At 45.1% G+C, this 22,696-nt stretch overlaps 1 protein-coding gene across 2 annotated transcripts in view; it reads left to right on the top strand.

Annotated features, from left to right (window-relative positions):
- Positions 1–5,722, top strand: part of ITIH5 (inter-alpha-trypsin inhibitor heavy chain 5) — a 79,333-nt gene extending 73,611 nt beyond the window's left edge. For both annotated transcript variants that reach the window (XM_036461320.2, XM_036461331.2), the window contains exons 12-14: positions 894–1,010; positions 3,237–3,614; positions 4,659–5,722. In XM_036461320.2, the coding sequence (XP_036317213.1) occupies positions 894–1,010; positions 3,237–3,614; positions 4,659–4,957 (794 nt within the window). In that variant the 3' untranslated portion in view covers positions 4,958–5,722. The remainder of the gene's footprint in view (positions 1–893; positions 1,011–3,236; positions 3,615–4,658) is intronic.
- The last annotated feature ends 16,974 nt before the right edge of the window (positions 5,723–22,696 follow it).

Raw genomic sequence — 22,696 nt, 5'->3', positions numbered from 1 at the left:
GGGGCAGGCATTCGACTGGTTGACTAGTCACTATGATGTATACTAGGGGTGTCGAACTCAATCAGAGAAGGGGCCAAAATCTAAAATCCAGCCTAAATCGCGGGCCGAATGGTTTACTGAACAGTCATAAACTGTCATTGTGATGGAAACGCAGCGGAGTGCAGTGATGACAGCGCGGTGCGGGCCACATTGCAAGGCCTGGCGGGACGGATTTGGCCCGCGGGCCTTGTGTTTAACACATGTGATGTATACTAACCATTCAGGGGCAGATGCTCTGACCAGTAAATTAGTTTGCTGCTGGGGTCTGGCTAATCAGGAGTGAGTGAGATGGGCTGGATATGCCCTGATGCCTCCCATTGTCCTTCCCTGGCTCCAATCATGCACTGGTGGGATCCCTCAACCTGGTCAACATCCTGCATCCTTCCCTGACCCCACCGTGTACTGATGGGGTTACTCGGCGTGGCCCTTGCCCTCTCATAATCCAGGACCCCTTGGGGGATATCAGAGAGCCAGTTCCTGCCCAGTCCCCCAAGCCAAACGAAAGGACCCCACTGATGCATGAATTTGTGCACTGGGCCTCTAGTATTGCAATAACCCTCTTTCATTTCTGTTTCCCACTTACCTCTCAAAGCTTAGTTGTCTGAGTTTGGCCAAGGTGTGATGAAAGGGAGCATTATATTTGAATTTAGGGGACCTGAATTCAAATCCTTACTTTACTGTGTACTAACTACATAACTTTGGTGAGTGACTTCACCTCCCAGACATCTTTCTCATTTGGACATTCAGGATCACTGAGAGGATCAAATAACTAATCCCAAGGAAAATATAAAAGAGTATTACACTCAGTAAGTGTCTTTCCTCTCTGTTTTCTCCTGTGTTTTCCTGCTCTGCAGCGGATGGAGACCCCCATTTTGTTGTGGATTTCCCCTTGAGCAAGCTCACTGTCTGCTTCAACATTGATGGGCAGCCCGGGGACATCCTAAGGCTGGTCTCTGATCATGCAGACTCTGGTAAGTTCTGCCCTCTGTTGTGGTCTCTGGGCAAGAGCCAGGTAGACATTATGTCTCCACTGTTCCGGAGATGGATGTACATGTAAGGGGCTCCTCACAGATGCTCAGTGAGGATTGTTGATGATTAGTTAAAGGAATTAGACTGTGTGCTGGGCTTGAAGGCAGGAAGACATTATTGGAAACCCTGCTCTCTGACTTAACTAATTTTGTGGCCTTGACTATTCAACTAGAGAGTTTATATTGTCTCTCCTGTAAAACAGTGGTGCTCATGTACGGGTCTTACCAGTCTATTGTAGAGATTTAATTAAATAATGGAACAGAAGTTGTTTTGAAAACATATTAGTGCTATACGAATTCGTGTTATATTATTGTTATTATGTCTTTCTATTCAAAAACTGTGGTGGTGGGGTGTTCTAAATTCATTTATCTCAGCTCCTCCATGACTAAGATGTTAAGCCCCATGTCAATTACTGGGCTTTGTGTACAGAGAACATGGGTGTAAGCATGGCTCTGATCCCCTTTGTTCCATAGAGGGACCACGTAAAAGAGATTGGTATATAAAAAGCTTCCCTCGGCCCTGGCCCATGTGGCTCAGTTGGTTGGAGTGTCATTCTGTGCACCAAAAGGTTTCAGGTTCCATTCTCAGTCAGGGCACATACTAGAATTTTAGATTCTATTCCTAGTCAAGGCGTGTACAGAAGGCAACAGTCCATGTTTCTCTCTCACATTGATGTTTTTCTTTCCCTCCCTCCCTCCCTCCCTTTCTCCCTTCTTCCCTCCCTCTCTCACTTCCCCTCTCTCTAAAATCAAAAAGCATGCCCTCCAGTGAGGATTATAATTAACAATTGTTACATGCAGGTAACAGTGCCTCAGGATGGCAATGTGGACAGCCATGCAGCCCAACTTTTGAGGACAAGTTTTGCAGTAGACATTCTGGCATTTCTCAGTTCTAAGAAAATGAGTTTCTTGGAAGGCTAGGTGACAGAGGGCCTCGCAGCATGCTGACACAGATGATGGAGTTATGTAATGTCTGATTTTAAGCTCCTCACTTACCTTGCTCTCTTACAGGCCTTTCTAGCTGTAGAACAAAATCTCAGCTTTTTTTTTTTTGTAATTCAAAAAGGCTCAGGAGTGAGATAGGCCTAACTGTGCCCTCCCTGGACGTTCCTCCCCCTCCTATCCCTGAGCCATTCTCTCATTCCTGTGTTCAATGTGTGTCCATGATGAGAAGCTCTGAGGAAGATGCTTGGAGCCTTAAGGTAGAAATACTTGACCTCTACTCATGCTGAGCTTTTTCCCTCCCCCTACCCTTCAGCCCAGAGAAAGCAGTTTTCTCCTGGGATGTCCAAGAAGTTTCTAGTCAAGATGTAGGGGAAGATTATCCCCAAAGCAGAGACAATAGGAGTTAATCATGAAGCAATATTTTATTAATGCAAATTGGCTCTTTGCTGAGAGCAAAATACACTTAATGTACATGATCTAATTCAGCCCCAAACATCTGATGAAGAATTGCCATCTGTCTGGACAGCACCTATTGCTAGGGGTCTGACTCACATGCCTCACTCAGGTCTAGTAAAGTTGCTGTGCGTTCATGATGGCGAAGTGGGGGGGGAAAAAAAAGAGTTGTATTTGCTGGCCATTGGCAGCTTGCACATATGTCATCTCCTGTGAAACTCACTATAGTCCCCTTAGGTTTCATGCCCCCTTTTACACATGAGGACATTGAGGCTCGGAGTTTTAAAGTGACTTGTCCAGAGGTGCACACCTAGAAGATAGAAGAACTTGAGTTGTGGATTAAGCATAACTCTAACCTTTGCATTATATCACACTGCTCATGGCATCACAGTGTCTCCAAATCAGAATCAGTGGCCACTGGTAGATAAGAAGTACTGTATGTGTCTTTGTCCCTACAGTCAGAATGAAAGAAATACTAGAATGAATGCAATCTGTTAATCTTTATTACATCTTGACCCAAACCTACATCATCCTTCCCCTCCCCTGAGATACTGGTCAAACATGGGGCAGAAATTCCCTCCTAACTTCATACATTCATTCATTTCTTCATTCATTCCGCAGGCATTGAGTGGCCTCTACTTGAGAGTGAAAGTTCATGGTGAGAGAGCTACAAAGATAAGGCCGGAGGAGGAAGGAGATTTTGTTCGGATGCCTTTAGCATGAAAGTAGGATAGTTTTTCTAACCATTGCTCTCTGCCCCTCTGCCTTCAGGTGTGACAGTGAATGGAGCGTTAATCGGGGCCCCTGCTCCTCCCAACGGCCACAAGAAACAACGCACTTACTTCCGCACCATCACCATCCTTGTCAACAAGCCCGAGAGGTCATACTTGGAGATCACACCGCACAGGGTCATCCTGGATGGCGGGGACAGGCTGGTCCTCCCCTGCAACCAGAGCATGGTAGTGGAGAGTCGGGGGCTGGAGGTGTCAGTGTCTGCCAATGCCAATGTCACCGTCACCATCCAAGGCACCATTGCCTTCGTCATCCTCATTCACCTCTACAAAAAGCCAGCCCCCTACCAGCGAGACCACCTGGGCTTCTACATCTCCAGCAGCAAAGGCCTTTCTGGCAACTGCCATGGACTCTTAGGTAAGCAGCTGCTCTTCCCGCGGGGTCTGAGGAGAGCACTCGGCTCTGAATGAACTGGTGCTGCCAATAACGTTAGCTTGATGGAGACATTGGGTGGGAAGCATGTCTTTACCTATATTACAAAAGTTGTGTTTCTTGCCTCCTCATGACTTTCTGGAATAGGAGTGGGCTTTGTAAACAAATTATCACTCACTTGCCTTCTGGGAAAGTGAGCAAAGAAACTGTGAGTAATCCTCTGGTTCCTCACTCTCAGCAAGAAGATACAAAGAAGGGGCCGTCCACAGCCCAGCACCCATGCGCCATGGCGATTCCTCCATGGCAGCCACCCACATTGTGTGAGCAGCAGCAGGCTGTCCATTTGGACTGGCTTTCTTGGACGTGCAGTTTTGTGCGGGCTCCTTGCCCACAAGTAAAGAGCCAGCGCTGCCGGGCTCAGTTTAGAAAGCAGGATTTCCTGGCACTTGAGCTGAACACATTTCTGTAGCGACTGCCTGCCAACTGTGAGCTCTCTCTGACGGACACAGACCGGTATCCTTGGCCCTAGCGACGTCCTCACTTGACCTGGGGAATTCTGATGATGTGTCTCAGGAACCAATTAAACTGACTGCTTTCTGCACCCTTGGCCCAGGACACCACAAACCTAGTATGGAGGGTGCCATGACCCTGGAGGAAAGAGGGGGAGGCCTAACTCTTCTTTATTCATCTGCCCCTTTTCTTGCCTTCCCAGCGCAGTAGGAGACTCTGGTTATCTCTGTTTGCTGGTTAGGCAGCTCTCCAGTGTCAGCAAGAGGGCAGCTTCCAGATGTGGAGGTCTCTCCTCTCCATATGCCCCCAAACACGTGTTCTGTCAATTACGCTGGAGAAGGCGCAAGTGGCTTCTGGCAGAGTCCAGCTAGGAGTCAATCTCTGACATCATGAATCCCCTTCCTCTGGGTACCACCTGTGCATTTGCTGGTCACTGAAGGCCTGAATCGATGTCAGATTTTTTTCTTACATGATGTGGCCTGTGCTCTACTAAAACCAGATGCTTCTCTGTCCATTCAGGTCAGTTCCTGAACCAGGATGCCAGACTCACAGAGGAGCCTGACAGGCTCAGCAGGAACACTACTAGTCCTCCATTCCCAAAGGCAGATGAGAAGTCTGAAACGGTCCTCAAGGTGAAAGGGCATCAGGTCCCGGTGGTCTGGAAACAGAGGAAAATCTACAACGGGGAGGAGCAGATAGACTGCTGGTTTGCCAGGAACGCTGCCCAGCTGCTCGATGGTGAATACAAGGATTACCTGGCAGCCCATCCTTTTGACTCAGAGACTACCTTCGGCCTGGGACTAACCAAGGGACTCTGACACTAGTGTGCATTAATGTGAGAGTGCATGACAGGGAAATGGCCTTGGGGGATACCATCGTGTGGTTCTTGTTGCTGGCCTATGCCCCATCTCTTGGCAGTTAGCTGCAACCCCTGGCCTGCCCCTGGTGGCTTGTAGGACAGGCATCAGCTTAAGCAAAGAGTAGGATCAGGGAGCTGAAATGAAATGTTATTTTCCCTGCTCCTTCCTCCTGACATGCTCTCCTTATGTCCTATAGGGAAAGATGGTAGCATCAAGGGGGGAAGGTCATGATTAAAAGCAAGAAGTCTGTGTCTTATAGCAACTGGCTTGTCCATCTCATAGCCTACCAAAAAGTAACTCTGATGAAGTAAGGGTGCTGCAAAGTTTGTTTTCTCTATGAAAAAAAGCCAAGTTTGGGCACACAGCTTTCCCCCTTATAAATGCTTAGGAATCCTTCCTCTTAGCACTGCTACGATCTCCAGCCTCTGCTTCAGGGGATCCTCTGATGGAGCCCAGGCCACAGGTCATACAGATAGCATGGAGATTTGATCATTGTAAACAATTAAGTCTTTTCTTAGGAGAAGGTTTTCTTCTGCTATAATATCTTGCCCTTGAAAATTAGTTTTCATTTTTATAAAAAAAATTGATTTGGAAATAGAAAGCCTATATCGCAGCTACCCATGTCTTTCTCATGGGTTTTGTAAAATGCTTTACTTTGCCAGTGGATATTCTCCTATTTATTCCAGTAAGCTAAATGCTTATAATAAAGAGGACAACTCTGCATGGATGTGTTTTCCTGCCTGTCTTGGTGTTGGTGGTTGGCCAGTTAAATGGCAAAACTTTTGCTGGGCACATTTTAGCCTTCATCATAATTGTAGCCTTCTTTGGTCCCGATCCTCCAGGGGGGCAATAAAGTAGGCTCTCACAGTGCTGGACTGGGAGAGACACAGCACAGCGAGTGTCTGACAGCTGACATACAGGAATCAACCTGTGCGTTCTCTGCAGGAAGTGGGCACATGTTTGCAAAGTCTAAGACGCCTTCCACACTTCAAATAGGCAAAGCCAGGAAATCAACATGAGTAAGGAGCTCTTATGGAATCAGATGTGTTCAGAACAAGGACACATCTGATCCCAAAAGGGAAAGGTTGAAATCAGAGGTGGCTTCAAGAATCAGTGACCGTCAACCTTCTGATTGTAGACACCCTCTTTGCAACCCATACATATTATCAAGGGAAGACTGCCTGCTAGTGACATCAAAGCCTTGTTTTCCGCCTTCATCACTTTTGCTCAGTTTGCTCTTCTCTGGACCACCAAAGTTCAGGAAGCCTGACCCTCACTGAGTGAGGGGCACAGTCAGTATGCAGATGGACGCAGGGGGCACTTGTGCCAAACAAGGGAGAAAGAGAGGCTTGGGTCAGAGAAATAGAATAGTTAGATATGAGACTGAATGAAATAAAAGCCTTTGTGTTGGCTTCACAGGTGGTTTCTCCCAGTCAGGACTGACTCCAGAGCAGGCTTTCATGAAATATGGAAGCATACTTAGCACTTGGAGGGAAATCAGAGTTATAAAAATTGTTTATCAGACTTGCCCTCTCATGGGAACAATGAGCAGCAAAACGATCCCCACACATTCCTGTCGGACCAGGAGATTAAGTTAGTGCCGGGGGATTCTTCAGGCCTCTCTCAGAGTCTCAGTCTCTCTCTTCTTTTTGAACCCACCAGACCATGGCCTGCCCTCTATGTTACTTCTTACTCCCATCTTCCCAGACTAGCTGCCTGTTTCCATGTCAGCGGTGTGAGGACACCTGCCTAGACTGACAGATGCTTCCACATTTCAGAGCTCAGGGGAAGAGGAGCATGAGCCAGGGCCAGCCAGTGCCTGTCCACGCTCTATGAGGACCTTCCTGTTACATCATCTTAGTCCCAGTTGGGTAGATGCCCCTCGAGCCAAGAGGTGGGCCTGCTGAGTTAGCACTTGGGGCAGTGATCTGTGTTCCAGGTGCAGGAGTCAGCTGGAGAGGAGGCTACTGCCAGACATTCCCAGTTACTACTGCTTTCCTAAGAACAGTGACAAAAATTCCAGTGGACTACCACCCCTTACTCACCTACTTAGAAAAAAATATTTTCTTTTAAGTATCAAGGTTGAGCTTTATTATTTTAAAGTTTTTACCTTTCTTTGAATCACACTTTTCTTTCTCCTTCTCTTCCGTTGTACACCTGTTTTTATTGCTAAAGGTATTTACTATTAAATTTTCTCTTTCAGCCAGAGACTGTAATATATGTGAGCTCAAAACTCCACACTCGTGTGATAGTTAGGACTTTTTAATTTACCTGAAAAAATGTAGTATTTTCTGTTGGCCATGTGCATGAATAGCAAGCTCTTTTACCAATGCAGAGCAGTAGAGGAACCCTCTTCTCAGATGGGAAAGCTGAGGCAAGGAAAGTTGGGTGATTTTTCCCATGTTATGTTCTGGAGGGCCTGGCTGAACCTCCAGAACAGCTTCTCTTAGCTTTGATGTAATTTCACCATTGGAGCAATCATTTGTTTTCCTTAAGCATTTATAAATTGAGGGAGGGTAACTAAATAAGAAGTTCAATGTGCCCTAGCCAGTTTGGTGCAGTGGATAGACTTTTGGCCTGTGGACTGAAGGGTGTAGAGTTCCATTTCAGTCAAGTGCATGTATCTTGATTGCAGGCTCGATCCCCAGTCCTGGTTGGGGCCTCTGTAGGAAGTAACCAATTGATGTGTCTCTCTCACATCAATGTTTCTCTCTGTGTGTCTCTCCCTCTCCCACTTACTCTAAAATTCAATGGAAAAATATTCTTGGGTAAGGGGAAAAAAATAGAAGAAGAAGATGAATGAGATTGGGAAATACATTGCAATTAGAGGACATAAATCTCATGTTAATAGCTACTGTTAAAAACTCATAATAATTAATAAGATCTTCAAAGTCTTCATTTCTGGGTTTCCATTCCTTCATGCATCTAAAAGAATGGCTTTTGATGGGTTATCTTTCAGGGTCTCCTAATATAAAGTTTTATATTCTCCAACTAAAATGGACTGGACATTCTCTACCCAGCTGTGCAGGGTGCATAATGTTCTTCCATTTGACTTTTTGATGATATACTACTTCAGGCTCAAGGGAGTGGGCTTTTGGGAGGATCTACCATCTTGATATTCTGTCACAACCAAGCACTGTTAGACAGGCACTGGGAGTTGGTAAGAACACCTCTTTGTTTCTATCAGGAGTAACATTAAAACTTTAACTGAATCATGTATCCTCAGGAGAGGTGGATTAGGGACAGGAATAATTTAAATTTATCTCTTGACTAAAGTGAATGCTATGAACTGAAGGTTCTCCCACCCCCATCCCCCAGATTCATATGTCAAAGTCCAAATTCCCTGTGTGTTGAATTGGGAGGTGGAGCCTTTTGGAGGTGATGAGGTCATGAGGGAGGGGCCCTCATGAATGAGATTAGTGTTCTTATAACAGAGACCCAGAGAGCTCCCTTTACCCTTCTACCATGCCATTATACTGGTAAAAGATGCCATCTATGAGCCAGACAGTGGGCTCTCACCAGATACCAAATCTGCCAGTGTCTTGATCTTGGATTTTCCAGCTTCTAGAACTGTGAGAAATGAATGTTTGTTGTTTAAGCCTCCCAATCTGTAGCATTTTTGATATAACAGCCTGAGCCAAATAAGATACTGAATCAACAAACAAGTTCTTTTCATTTCTTCAAGCCCCACAGAATGTATACAAACAGTGCTGTTATTAAATTTGGAGGACTCTTGAGGCCAGAAGAACACAATCCACCTAAAATAAATGGCAAATAAAATAGCACAGCTAAACAAACACTTAGAAATATAACTGTAAGTGTTTATTTTAGTCAGTTTAAAATAATAAGTAGGGTACAAGATAGTTCACATTCAAGAGACATTTTTCTTAAACAAAATTAATAGGAGAACTACATAGGAAAATAACCAACATATTGGCATGTTTGTGTTTTTAGTGAAAACAGAGTTAAGGCTCTGGAAAATAAAGCTTTATGATTCTAGTTGCACTGCTTGTTTGTAGGAATTTATGAATTACACAAAAATATATGTAAATGGAGTAATTAATGACATTGGAAGAATACTGTTGAGACACAAAAATTATTATATAGAACAGTAAATGTACAACAGTCATTCCTGGCCTTTTATAAAACTGTCAAATAAGTAGAGAAGTGTCTTAAACATCTCAGTGCCTTATTTTCTGGAACTCTAGCATCTCAAAGTTTGATCACCTTCTTATCAGGCTACTCATTTGCACACACTGGCCCACCATCTTGCTCAGAACTTATTTCATTTGGCTCTGGGTCAAAGGCTATTCAAGGGGCATCTCCAGCCTGTGGTTCTGGCATCCCATTTCCAGTTCTGAGTGGTCCAATGGCTCTTTCTCAGATTCCCACTGAGCTACATTAAGTTTCTGAGTGGTGCATGGTGCAGCACCTGACTAGAGCCAAACCAGACTGAGCAGGAGTGAAATACTCCTGAGAGGCTGTGTTAAAAACAAGCAAATGCCTGGTCTCAACAGCTCGAAATCGACCTCTCTGGGTTTTGGCTTCTTCATCTACAATATAAATACAATAAAAAGGGACTGACGAGATAACTTCTTAGGTCTGTGACTTTTATCTTTTGCCTTTATACAAAGATATTTCCTGAACTTCCAAGTAATAAATGCAAGAGGATTCATTCAGTGACTCCAGTGTATTTCTAGATACAGTGTCCCAAAGCCATGGATTCAGAGAAAACAAAGTCCATACCACCACGGTTCACAGTTTTGAGGAGGAGAAAGAATGAATACAAAGACTGGCACAGAGTGTGGGAACCCTGTAAGAGAGCTTGGCAGAGGAATGCGATCTGAGCATTGAGAGGCACAGCATTGAAGGTGGGAAGGGGGTTGGGAACCACTCTCAAAATGTGAAGTGTTAAGCTGCAAGAAAGAAGAGTGCATGCAGAGGCAACCACATGCTACACTAGTACTGTCTCTATAATGTTAAGCCACTGGGAACATCTTCTGAATTGTAGCAGTATTTTTTAAAAAATTTCTTTATTGATTAAGGTATCACATATTTGCCATCACCCCCCCCCATTCTCATCCCACACCCCTCCTCATGCATGCCCCCACCCCCCTGTTGTCCTTGACCACTGGTTAGGCTCACATGGATGCACACAAGTCCTTTGGTTGATTTCTCCCCTTTCTCCCCACCCTCCCCTACCTTCCCCCTGAGGTCCGACAGTCTGATCTATGCTTCCTTGTCTCCTGGTCTGTTCTTGTTCATCAGTCCATGTTTTTCATCATTTCCCCTAGATGAGTGAGATCATGTCCTACTAGAAATACACTTATAAGAACCGAAAATGAGACAAGCAATAATGGTTATGCTGAAAGGCAAATGAATTAGTCTGTAGTCTTTCTGGGCCAACAGTTCTTTTGAGACCCAATTTTAATGTCAAACAGTTCCTTATGTGTACATGTCAGCAATGATATTTCAGTTCTGGGTGGTGGACAAATGGTGATACTCTGGACTCTGAAGCAGTCTTCTTACTCAGCTCAGTTTCAAACACTGCTCTGTAGATCCAGCAGTTGCTGAGAACCCACAGTGGATAAAGTTTGGTAGAATCCCAGGTTTCTACCTCCCTTGACCTTATCCCAAATCTGTCTTTGTTACAAGCTTCCTTTACTCCCATTCCTAAGACACAGAAAATGTCTAGGGAAAGTCACAGAGCGCCCCCAGGGGCCTGTTCAATCAGCAGGGCCTCCACTGGCATTCAGCAAACCTAAATCCTTTTTTCCCAAAGTGCATTGACCTTGACTGCCACTGTATTCTTCTTCAGCTTTCAAGACCGCCTCACCCTCAGTTTTCCACAGGAAGCTGCCCCCTATTTTGTTGAGAAAACTGCAAGATCCCCCTCATTCACTGTCATATCAAAGTGGCTCTATAGCCAAAACTGGTTTGACTCAGTGGATAGAGCGTCGGTCTGCGGACTGAAAGGTCCCAGATTCTATTTGGGTCAAGGGCATGTACCTTGGTTACAGGCACATACCAAGTAGAGGGTATGCAAGAGGCAGCTGATTGATGATTCTCTCTCATTGTTGTTTTTAACTCTCTATCCCTCTCTCTTCCTCTCTGTAAAAAATCAATAAAATATATTAAAAAGCAAACAAACAACAACAAAAAACACTCAAAGTGGCTCTAGCATCACATGGCTTTATTACCATCATACCCCTTCCTTCCAAGTAAAACTGTCTACCTTCATTCCAGATCCCCACCATTCTCATTTCCTGCGGGCAGTTGCCTAAATTATTCCTTTTCATTCTAGAATCTCCAAACTATTGTTCCCCACTAGGTTCTTTTCTCTTGATTTCACATATCATTCCAGAAGTCTCCTCTGGTCTCAGACTATTCTTTCTGCTTGGGTTCCATTGGGCTTCTATTTTCTCTTTTATTTCTATGCCAGGCTTGCTGTAGTGCTTGGTATTCAAACCCTTATTTTTCTTTGTTAACCTCCTACTCAGTTGTTTAACTCATCAGATTCAGCTTCTGTCCTCACCACACTAAAGGAACTGTTTCTCAGACATCACGTTACCATTTCTGAGGTCCAGTTCCAGCTATCAGTGTCTTCAACTTCCCCACATGACAGCATTGGCCTCTTTTGCAGTGCTAGGTCCCTTTGCTTCTTAATTTAAAAAAATATATATATTTTTAGTCTCATTTCTTTCCTATCACCAAACTGTGGACCTACCCTAAGGTTCATCCTTCATCCTCTACACTTTCCACCCTATACTCTCTCCCTTAGAGACCTCATCCCTTGCATGGCTCCATCCTCTGGCTCTGCATAAGAGGCTCTTGCACATAAGTCTGCAGTGTGGATTTCTCATCTTGGGATGCTTCCTTTTAGTTAATCTGGCATCATCTCAAACTCAGGACCAAAATCAAAACTTCACATCTTCAAAATGTCTACCATTTTATTATAAGTACTAGAGGCCCAGTGCCTGAATTCGTGCATAGGTGGGGTCTGGCCAGCCTGCACAAACAGACCAATTGGGCTGGCAGGGGGGAGGGGCCGAAGGCAGTTGGTAGGCTGGCCCTGCCCCCTGGTTGAACTCCGGTTGAACTCCTGGTCCAGGGGACAATTTGCATATTACCCTTTTATTATATAGGATTTGAAATTTGTGATCTGAGAAGACAGGAAGGTCCAGCACAGTCCTTTTTAATTTTGATTGTTGCAAATAAAGGTGAAAATGTGTATGTGTGTGTGTGTGTGTGTGTGTGTGTGTGTGACACACACATGTGCATGTATGTTGGGTACATTTCATAGGCCAAGTCAAAATTAATTTTTATTGACATAGCATTCTTCCTGAAAATTCTTTGTTGATCATATTATTTTCTCAAAACAACAGCTGTGTTTGTGTAAGAAAACGCTCAATGTCCTGATTGCTTATTGAGAATTTCTGGTTATATAAGATGAAATCCACATGCACTAAGTTTATTGATATAACATCAAATTACTTCATTGAACTATCAGTACAACATTAATTATAAATACATTTTATTATGCTTTTTACAAATAACTTTGTGAAATGTATAAGGGCAACAGAAAAATGCAATAACTTGAGATATTTCAGTGTGAATGGATGTATAACTGGTACACATACACACTTTTCTCCTGTTATATCTCCTCCTGGAAGTCTGCCTCACATTGCCAGGCTTGTTAAGCCATGAAGGTAACATAAGCTCTGTAAATGTTGTAGAATGCTGAATCCCAGGTTCTATTCTGAAAGTTCTGAATGTTACAGAAGAAACAAACATTTCCAAGGGAAGGCAGAAATAGTTCAAAGCCTGAAGACTCGTCTCAACAGGGCAGTGTATTTGCTTTGGAAGAAGGCTTAGCATATTCCAGGAATATTCTAGAAACTAAAAGTTCTCCTGCACTACTCTAGGAACTAAAAGATCTCCTATACAACATGAAGGTATCTATTTTTTCCAATCTCTTCATCTGACTCCCTGTAAAACAAAAGTGGGACACTTTAAGAACTTATAATGAAAATAAGTACAAAACTTTGTATATTATTGAATGATAATAGCATTTTAAATTGTTCATGCAATTTTCCCAGGAGAGAAAGTGCTTTAAAACAAACATATTCACTTTTTCACTTGTTTAACTAATATTTGGTTGTCCCCAACTATGTGGAGGGGACATAGTGACCTCCCTCCCAGCCCTGCAGATAATGGGTCATGTAATCAATTCTTATAAAAGACAGACAGCAGGGTGCTCTTACAGAGGCTCAGAGGAAGTGTGTTGGGGTTTAAAAAGGAAGAGACTGTTCCCAGTCTGGGGTAGAAGGGGTGCTGGCATTTGATCTAGGTCTCACAGAAGTATTTTTTTAAATATATTTTTTATTGATTTCAGAGAGGAAGGGAGAGGGAGAGAGAGATAGAAACATAAATGATGAGAGAGAATCATTGATCCGCTACCTCCAACACACCCCCTACTGGGGATCCAGCCCACAACCTAAGCATGTGCCTCCAGGTTCATAGGTAGATGCTCAACCGCTGACCCATGCTGGCCGAACTAGAAGTATGTTACATAAAAACATATTTATTCTTAATAAAAATGCCACAAGGACAGAGAAGTAAACTGTATAGAAAAAGTAAACATTCAGAGAGACGGAATGCCTTGCCCTCATCACAGAGCTCTGTGAGCACAGGGTGGCCTGACCACAGTGCCTTTGCTCTTCTCATGACACTGTGATGCTTTGGACAAAATAGAGGGGTGAAAAGGTGAGGTGTGGGGCTTCTACTGCTACTGCTGAGGACTGCTGGCCCCCCAGGATCCCACCTCATCCCCAAACGAGGTAACATCAGTGTTGCTTATTTCCCCTCTAACAACAGGTGTCCATTGTATGGATATGGAATGTTGGGTTTCTCTAGTCTGGGCCCGGAGTAGGCAGGGAATTCTGCCGGGTGGGGACCACATCTTTCTCATGTTCTCTTAGAAACAGCTTCAGTTGGTAGCTTTTGACAGCAAATCAGGACTCGAAAGACATGGACACACATCTGGGGAGCTGGGGTGTGCAGAGCCGGCCGGGGAAGAGCGTGCTAACCCCCACCCAATTGCATACACAGAAATGGAGAGAGACGGAACTCACATGAACATCCACTGGCTTGTAAATGTCACCTGTCTTCCTTGGGAGAGGCCCAGACAATGCAGCTACTGACATGATTAATGAGCCGCTGGACCGCACCTGGCAGAGAGGGACTCTGGCTGGGAAGGTGGGAGCTCGAGGAACTTCCCTTTTTCTCTGTCAGACACCCAACGCTGAGCTGGGGTGACTGCCCTGGTTTCTGCGGAGGAGATAAGCCAGTCCTCACGCATCTGTCAGGGAGTAAGAAAGGGAAGAGCCCAGCGTAGACTTAGATCTGGGGCCGTGGGCCATGGGAGGATGGGAGGTGCTGCACAGAATCAACTGCCCAGAGGTAAATGCGTCCCCATTTCCTGCCCAACCTCATTTGCACATCCTGTATCTCTGTAGCTCAGAGGAATGAAGCAAAAGTGAATTATGCACTTGCCCATATTTAGAAAAAGGAACAGATTTCTGAGGTTCTGTGAGGTTCTGCTGGCCCCTGGCTTCTATTTCCCACGCAGGGTGGGCACATTCTCTGTCCCCTGTTCCTCTCTTCCATACTCTTTGTCTGGGGCAGGAGAGCTTCAGGGAATTTAGGGCCAATCCACTCTGTCTGCTCTGCTGGCTCATGTCTACCTGGTCCCGGGCTTTGGAGGAAGATGGGGAAGGAACTGGGAGAAGTAAGGATGCCACTCCCCCTGGTTAGGGAGCCAAAAGGGATCTGGGCAGGTCACAGCATCAATTTTTTTTCTTTTTTCTTTTACTTTTATGAATATATTTCATAAACTCACATAAATTTGCAGTTATCTGTACAGGTTGTTCCTTGCCACTTCCTAATAATAGTAAAAACAAATAGCCTACTTGGCCATCAGAAGATGGCAGTATGCATTCACCCTGGGCACGTGAAGACAATGGTTAGTGGCTACTACAACAATATGAATCCGTGTGTATTAACATAGAGGTCTAACGTACGTAGAAACAAGTTGCAGAATAGTTGTATAGAATGATCCTACCAGATTACATGATGCTTAATATCTTTCGAGTCAGGGACACTTTTGAACACCTGATAAAATATGATCTCTCCCTCAAAAAAACAACAACAACAAACAAAAACACAAAACACCTGCAAGTTAATTTCTTACTAAAGCTTCCCAAAGCAGGTCTTTTTGCTGCCATATTTGCACAGCAGACACTTAGAGTCACACCTAAGTGCCTTGTACTAGATTTAAGGGAATCCATCCTAAATAACCCTCACTACTCTGGCTTTCTCCCAACGGTCCATCCCTTTTAGTGAACAGAGCCTAACTCTAAGCACAATAACTAGAATGGTTTTTTGTCACCTCCCTCCCACCCCCAGCCCCAATCTTCAATTCCTTTTCTCCCAGGACTTTAACGTTAGGAGGTTTTCCAAGACCTCCCTGCAAGGCCTATTGTTTCCTGCTTCTAGGGTCACAGTGGCAGCGAAGACCCAGTGACCCGCTGACGACCACAGGCCGCTCAGGCCAGGCCCCCGTTACAGGTCCCTGCTGGGCTCGCCCCCAGAGGCCCAGAAGCAAAGGCCTTGGCGCCCCTCTGCCCAGTGCCCCAGTAGGTAGGATTACGGCTGAGTGTCCCCGAAAGAAACGGGAGAACAATCAGCAGGCTCAGCGAGGCCAGCGTGTCCCCGCGGTGGGTCCGGGCTGCCACCGGGCTGAGCCTGCGGGAAAGAATGGGGCTCATTATGTGCGGGGCCGCGGGGGGAGGGCCGGCGAGGTGTTAAGTAGAGAAAATGGTTGAAATTCAAGTCGCCCTGATGCTGGCAGCCCGGCGCCTGCTGTTAGACAGTCCGATGAACTCTGATAAACCCGAAGGCACTTTCCCCACCCGGCCTGGTCCGCCAGGGGAAACTCTAGTGCCCCGCGGAGAGGGAGGGCGCCGGGAGGGTGCGGGCGGAGCCAGAGCGGCTCTGGCAGCCAGGGCGGGGCTGTCTGCCCGTCCAGAGGCGCTGGCAGAGGCCAGCGAGGGAATGGGCCTGCAGGACTGCAGGAGAAGGAGCAGAGCTGGGAGGGGCCCTGCTGCTGGGACAGGCAGGGTGAGAAGAAGAGGGAGGGGGCCAGGCAGCAGGAGGGCCCAAGTCCAGCAGTGTGTGCATGAATCCGAGGCTGGGCATGGAGGCCCCTCCTGAACCTTCTAGAAGAGCTGGTGAGAAGCCCTTCCCTTGGCAGAGTGCCAGCCAGCCTAACAAACACCCTGCATCCCAGGAATGGCCCGCTCAGTCCTGGATGGTCTATTTTTTTAATTGGCTTCTGAGGCCAGGAGCCTGCAGGCTCCAGATTTTGGGGGAAGTGCCAGTCTCGGGTGTGGAGGAAACCTCATCATGGCTCCCCTGGAAGTGAAGAGTGCGATTCCCTGGTCCGGGTGCCAGAGAGAATTAGGATGTGCCTCTCCTGGGAACGGGCATGAATGCCGCTGTGCTGCACAGAGGGCCGTGGGCGACACTCTGTCCCCACACATTGTTCCAGGTGCTGCCACTGCCAGCGAGAAAGCCAGAAAGCGTGATTCCCAGATGGCGCTGAGCCACCCTTTGTCTGCTAATCAGCAGGAGGAAACCGATCCAGGCTGACCCTACTGAAACCCAGGAAAGTGGATGGGGAGGAGCAGCAGCCAGACCCGCCACCCGTGCCTAATGTGGGGTCCGCCTGGCCTCCTGCTTTCTACTGATACATGATGACGCTGAACTTTGTCTCAGCTTTGGATGGACAGTTGGGGTTTTGATGCCTCCATGAAATCCCTGCTTGCATTTCTCTTTTTTGGTGTTTTGTTTTGTTTTTGTTTTTGTTTCTCATGTGTAGCGCCGAGACATGCTGATTTCTCTGGCTACCATAACAAATAAAGATGGGGTGGCTTACAAAAGACATTTACTTCTCACAGTTCTGAGGCTGGAAATGCAAGATCAAGGTACAGATCAATTTAGGTCCCAGTGAACACTTCACTCTACGGTCACATTGGGAGAGAGAGAGGAGAGAGAGAAGAGCCTTTTAGTGTCTCTTCTTCTAAGGACTATAATCCCATTGGTTCAGGGTTCTACACTATGACCCCATTTAACCTTAACTCCCTGTTACTTCAATTATAGTCACGTTAAGGGTCCCAAGTACGGGGCCTGCTTGGTTTACTCAGCTCTGGAAGAAGAATACCAGCCAGCAATAAATGTTTTAAAAGCCACAATCCAGTTAGTTAAGAAAGGAGGTAAGCTTTACCCATGCCTTGGCCAATAACAGCTTCGTCCTGGGGTGTGAGCATTAGTGACTTGGCTTCATGGGCACAGCTTCCAGTGCAGCTCAGGCTGCTCCCAGCCGGGTGTGTGTGTGTGTGTGTGGGGGGGGGGTTGCCCACTTAAAAGTGGGAAACTTAACTTCAGGGACATTTATTGTCTGGAAGTGATTGTCTCAATCACCACTTTTTAGGAGAGGAAATTGAAGCCCAGAAAAATAGAGTAGCATAAGCTAGACACAGAGCTCATTGGGCAGGGCTTGAACTTGGGACTCCCAACTCTAGTCCAGGCTTTATCTGATTTGGGGCGACCATGGTCTTCTTTGATGGGTAATCATTCCTTCCTAGGCATTACGGAGCCTTCTCCAACTCCCCCTGGACTCCACATGGAAGCCCTCTAGTGTCCATTAGACAGAATCACACCCAGCAAAATGGGCACCTTGCTCACTGATGATGGGAGGCAAAATTGGTGCCATATGTCTGAAGGGCACCTTCGCATTAAGTATCATCTTAAATACCCATGCACACCTTGATTTCGTATACTGCTTAAAGGGATGCTCTCTACAAGCAGCATCAAGATGTGGGCAGAAGACTCATGGATAAGGTTGGTGACATTGATCACGCCTCAGAACCACTCTCCCCTGTTGCTGCTGCTTGTCCCCAGGATCTGATTCAAGTGACATCCTAGCAGACCCCACAGCTCTCCACGCACCTCTCTGCTTTTTGTCAAACTAGACAAGCCCCTGAGGACAGTGAGTCTTTGTCTTTGTGGCTCCAGTGTGTCCATGGTGTCTGATACATGGGAAGCAATTAATACTCACCCAGGCAATGAAGGAACGTGAGGGAGGGGCCAACAGACCGAGGAGGGGCTTATTTTAACCCTGATTGTTTTTCTTTCCAGAGCTAGAGAAGCAGAGTTTCATCAATGGGACCTGCTTACTCTTGCTTGTGTCCTTTTTTCCACCTTTCTCTGACTTCCCTCTACATAATCTGCCAACGTGGGCTCAACATATTATAGTTATGCATGGATATTATTGTTTCTCAAACAAAAGAACACACAGCACCATTCTTTTAGGTTTTAGATAGACATAAAAATCAATAATATGGGATCTCATAGAGAAAAAGTTATTCCTGTCCAATTCTCTTCCAATCTTCCTGATCTGACAAAGAAAAGAGAAGGTTCCAGATCATGTTACTATGCCTTTAACACCTCTCAAATATCTATTTTAACAAAGAAATCATGAACAATCATCATAGCCAAAACCATCAGCAGGCAACGATATCCCTCTATAACTGAAAAGTTAAATTATTCCCACCACACACACACACACACACACACAAGAAATGACATTATGTGACACAATAGAGGTGTTAACTAATTCTGTGAAGGCAATCGTATTGCAATATATACATGCATCAAATCAATGTGTTGTACACCTTAAACTTGCACAATGTTATATATCTGATATATTTCAATAAAAAATAAATACAACTACAGAGTTTTATTTCCAAACTAGTAAAGATTAATCTGTTTACAATAGTGATTTAAGTTTTCTTTGCAAAGTAAACATAAAATGTACCAAGTTAGCTTAAAGCAAAGTATTAACTAAATCACTGTAAAGGCAGTACAAGTTACGGCAAGACAAACAGGAAAGTAGCATATGATGTCAGAAGGATGTAAATTTGGGAAACACGTGGATAACCAGACAGCTTTCCTCCTCTCAGCACATTTCTGCACCCGCACCCAGACTGCCTTTCTGGGTCCTGCTTGATCACTTGCGAGAAGGTGAGGAAACCCTGGGAAGGTCTACCAGGGGTCCTCAAACTTTTTAAAGTGGGGGCCAGATCACGGTCCCTCAGAGACTGGAGGGCCGGACTATATGAACTACTAATTCCTACTGTAACAACTCGGCTGCGCTCACTGCCCAAAAAACCTGGCGGGCCGGATCAGACTCCTCTGCGGGCCGCATGTGGCCCGCGGGCCGTAGTTTGAAGACGCCTGGAGCCAGAAGTGAGCAGTGCTCACATGGATGCTTCTCCCATCAACATCCTTTCTGCACGAAATTCCTGCACTGACAAGGCAAGTCTGGGCACCAGTCAACCATTCAGCCCCTAATTTGTTTTTCCAGAGCTCCTCCACTTTGCAGCAAAGCCTGGGAGCCAGGCTCAGCTTGGTGGCGTTTCATACATCAAGAGCCACCCCAAAGCTAACGAGCAGGCCTCTGCCTGGTCGCATGTGGTAGATCAGATATCTGATGGCTGCCGGTCAGGACAGCACCAACACAGAAACATATGGTGACTCAGGGTCTCAGGAAAGAACCCGGGTGTCCATTATCCAAGGCTTTCTGAGTAATGCAATCTGAAAATCAATTCTCATTACATACAAGTGATACGAATACCTCTGACAGGTTACATCTTAAGTGATAATTAAAAGCATATTTCCTGATGCTTAGCTGCTATGAAATGCATCCCTATTTATGCCACAGAGGGGGTCTCGTGCTAAGACCCCATGAACAGTCATTAGCTCCCCCAGGAAACCTCATAGTTCCTGGAGTGTCATTCATTATTCTAATCTGATTTTCTTTACTCAAGTGAAATAGATCCTGGCACTGGCACTCTCTCCCTGCAACCCCACCAACAGTCCTTAAAAAGCAATTAACATTGTCGTAAACCAGGGAGTGAAGACAGATTGGGCATGAATGCAGTCTTCGGTGCGATGCATGGATGGAATTTATTAATCATTAATAACATCCCACTAAGTTTTATAAACCTCTCTCAATTAATGAAAGCAGACATGGCAGCTAAGACACTGAAACCTTTATTTGAGGTGTCACCGTGGAAAAAATCCCTGTGCATAAGGCCCTAAAGTGAGAGGTGAGACTGACAGGAGTCTCAGATTTTCAGAAAAGCATGAGAATTTTACAATGGCCCATAACTATAACCGGTTTGGCCTCTGTTAAATTTTATCTCAAAAAGTACCTATTGGGGGAAATGGGAATGCTCAATATCTCTTTCTTCTGAATCATTAAAACATATCATTAAGGCATAGGAATAAGTGACCAGACCAAAAGAACAACAACAAAAAAAATGTCCATTATATGTTCTTTTCATTTCCTGGGGCTTCCATAACAAAGTACCACAAACTGGGTGGCTTGGGACAACAGAAGTTTATCTTTAGAGGCCGGAAGTCTGAAATTGAGGTGTTGGCAGGGCTATGTCTCTTCGAAGTTTCTAGAGTAAGGCCTCTTCCTAGTGTCTTGCAGTTTCTGGCAGCTCCAGGCAATCCTTGGCCTGTGGCAGCATCACTCCCATCTCTGCTTCGTATGGCCATCTTCTCTATGTCTCTGTTCATCTTTTTATAAGGGCCTGAGATATGTTGGATTAAGGGGCCCACCCTATTCTAATATGATCTTAACTACAATATGTATATCTTCAATGCTTCTGTTTCCAAATAAGGTCACATTCTGAAGGACTGGGGGTCAGGACATCCACGGATCATTTGGGGATGTAATAAACCCTTAAGACATATAGGAAGAGAGATTAATCAATAAATGATGCTTAAATAACTGACTAACCAACACAGAAAATAATGAATTCCCTAATTCCTTACTCCTATGCTGAAAGACCAAAGGGATCTAAATATGAAAAAAAAAAATTAAAGTATTAGAATTGTAACAGCCAACACATAAAACACATGTGCAGGCATGGTTGAAAGTGCTATACACCTATCAAAATGGAATCCTCACAACAATTCTGCTGTTACTTCAATTTTATAGCAGAAGAAACTGAGGCAAACAGAAGTTAAATAATGTTCCTGAGATCACACAGCTGGTAAATGATAGAGCTGGGATTCAAAACCTGGCAGTTGGACTCCAGAGACTGTGCTTTTAAATGTATTTGATTAATACAATCTTGGGGGAAGGCAATGCCAACGTCATTTTTTTTTTTTTAAATTTTATGCTCTTACATGGTATTTTAAAAGTTTTAGAATGGGTATGTATTACTTTAAATTACTAAGAAAAGTATTGGATCTCTCTTTCCTTTGTTCTTTCTCCTCCCCACCAATGTCTCTCTCCTGCTTGTCTTCTTCCCTCCCAGGGCCTAATCAGACTGTTAATGTGCCAGAGATTTACAAGTCAAGGAATCCAAAAGTTCCTACAATGGAATGTTGTGTTAGAACTACGCCCTCATTTCTATATCCTTCTGGAATTTTCTGTCTTCCTTGGTGCTAAATCCAAGTAACTGTTTAACGTGACTCGGTCGAGTACACGTTTCCTTTCACAGTTCTGAAGACGGCTGCTTGGGCTTTCCTCCAAACCATTCTTCTCAGGCATTAAAGTGCTTATGGATCACCAGGGAAATTTTCTAAACAGGAGATTCTGATCCACCCGGAGGAGGACAAACCTGAGATCCTCTGTTTCCAGTTTTGGGCTGATGACCTTGGACCACGTAGTCAGTCATAAATGACTAAACCGTTTCCTTCTTCATCAATTTACCTGCACTTCTATTTCCTTCTGAAAATCAGGACCACAAGACTTGAACTAAAAAGGCCAAAAAAGCCAAAACTGGTTTGGATCATTAGATAGAGCGTCAGCGTGCGGACTGAAAGGTCACGGGTTCGATTCCGGTCAAGGACATGCACATTGGTTGTGGGCACATTCCCGGTAGGGGGTGTGAAGGAGACAGCTGGTTGATGTTTCTCTCTCATCGATGTTTCTGGCTCTCTATCCCTCTCCCTTCCTCTCTGTAAAAAATCAATAAAATATATTAAAAAAAAAAAAAAAAAGACCAAGGCTGAAATCCTCTCCTGAGAGTCTGTCTTCCCCAACAGGCTCCTCTCCGGAGCACGCCCATGGAAAAGGAAAGCGGGGGTGGGAGAATAGCGCTTTCTTGCTCATCTTGTGGAATCTTGGCCCTCGGACACTTCCATGTGGAGGACAGGACTCAAAGCTGGGAATTCCCCCAAGGTTGGGCATGTGCCCAAAGGAGCCAGATGGCCAGAAAATGACACATCAATACACTGATGGTTTGGGTGCTTTGCTCCTTCATTCACTCAGCATTTTACTGTTTACCAGCTAAGTGTGCGGCCCCGTGCCAGACACAGATTAATTCTGTTAATAACAGTGGAGAAATTATGTAGGGTGTTGGGTACTCTTTTCTCCTGGGGTCACAAAGTGCTCTAAATATAGTGTCTTACTACTATTTACACCTATCAAGTTTAAATTAAGTTCCTGGATTCCCTTTTGTTCTTTTGTAGAAAAGGCTAAAATCTTGAAACCATGGACATAAACCATTGCTTGCGCCCTTGTCATTAGCTCACTGCCTCCTCCTCACCTGT

This window comes from Pipistrellus kuhlii, unplaced genomic scaffold, assembly GCF_014108245.1.
Source record: "Pipistrellus kuhlii isolate mPipKuh1 unplaced genomic scaffold, mPipKuh1.p scaffold_m20_p_1, whole genome shotgun sequence".
In the NCBI taxonomy this organism is placed as follows: domain Eukaryota; kingdom Metazoa; phylum Chordata; class Mammalia; order Chiroptera; family Vespertilionidae; genus Pipistrellus; species Pipistrellus kuhlii.
The sequence above is the reverse complement of the archived record's forward strand: the minus strand, read 5'-3'. Positions and strand labels throughout refer to the sequence as shown.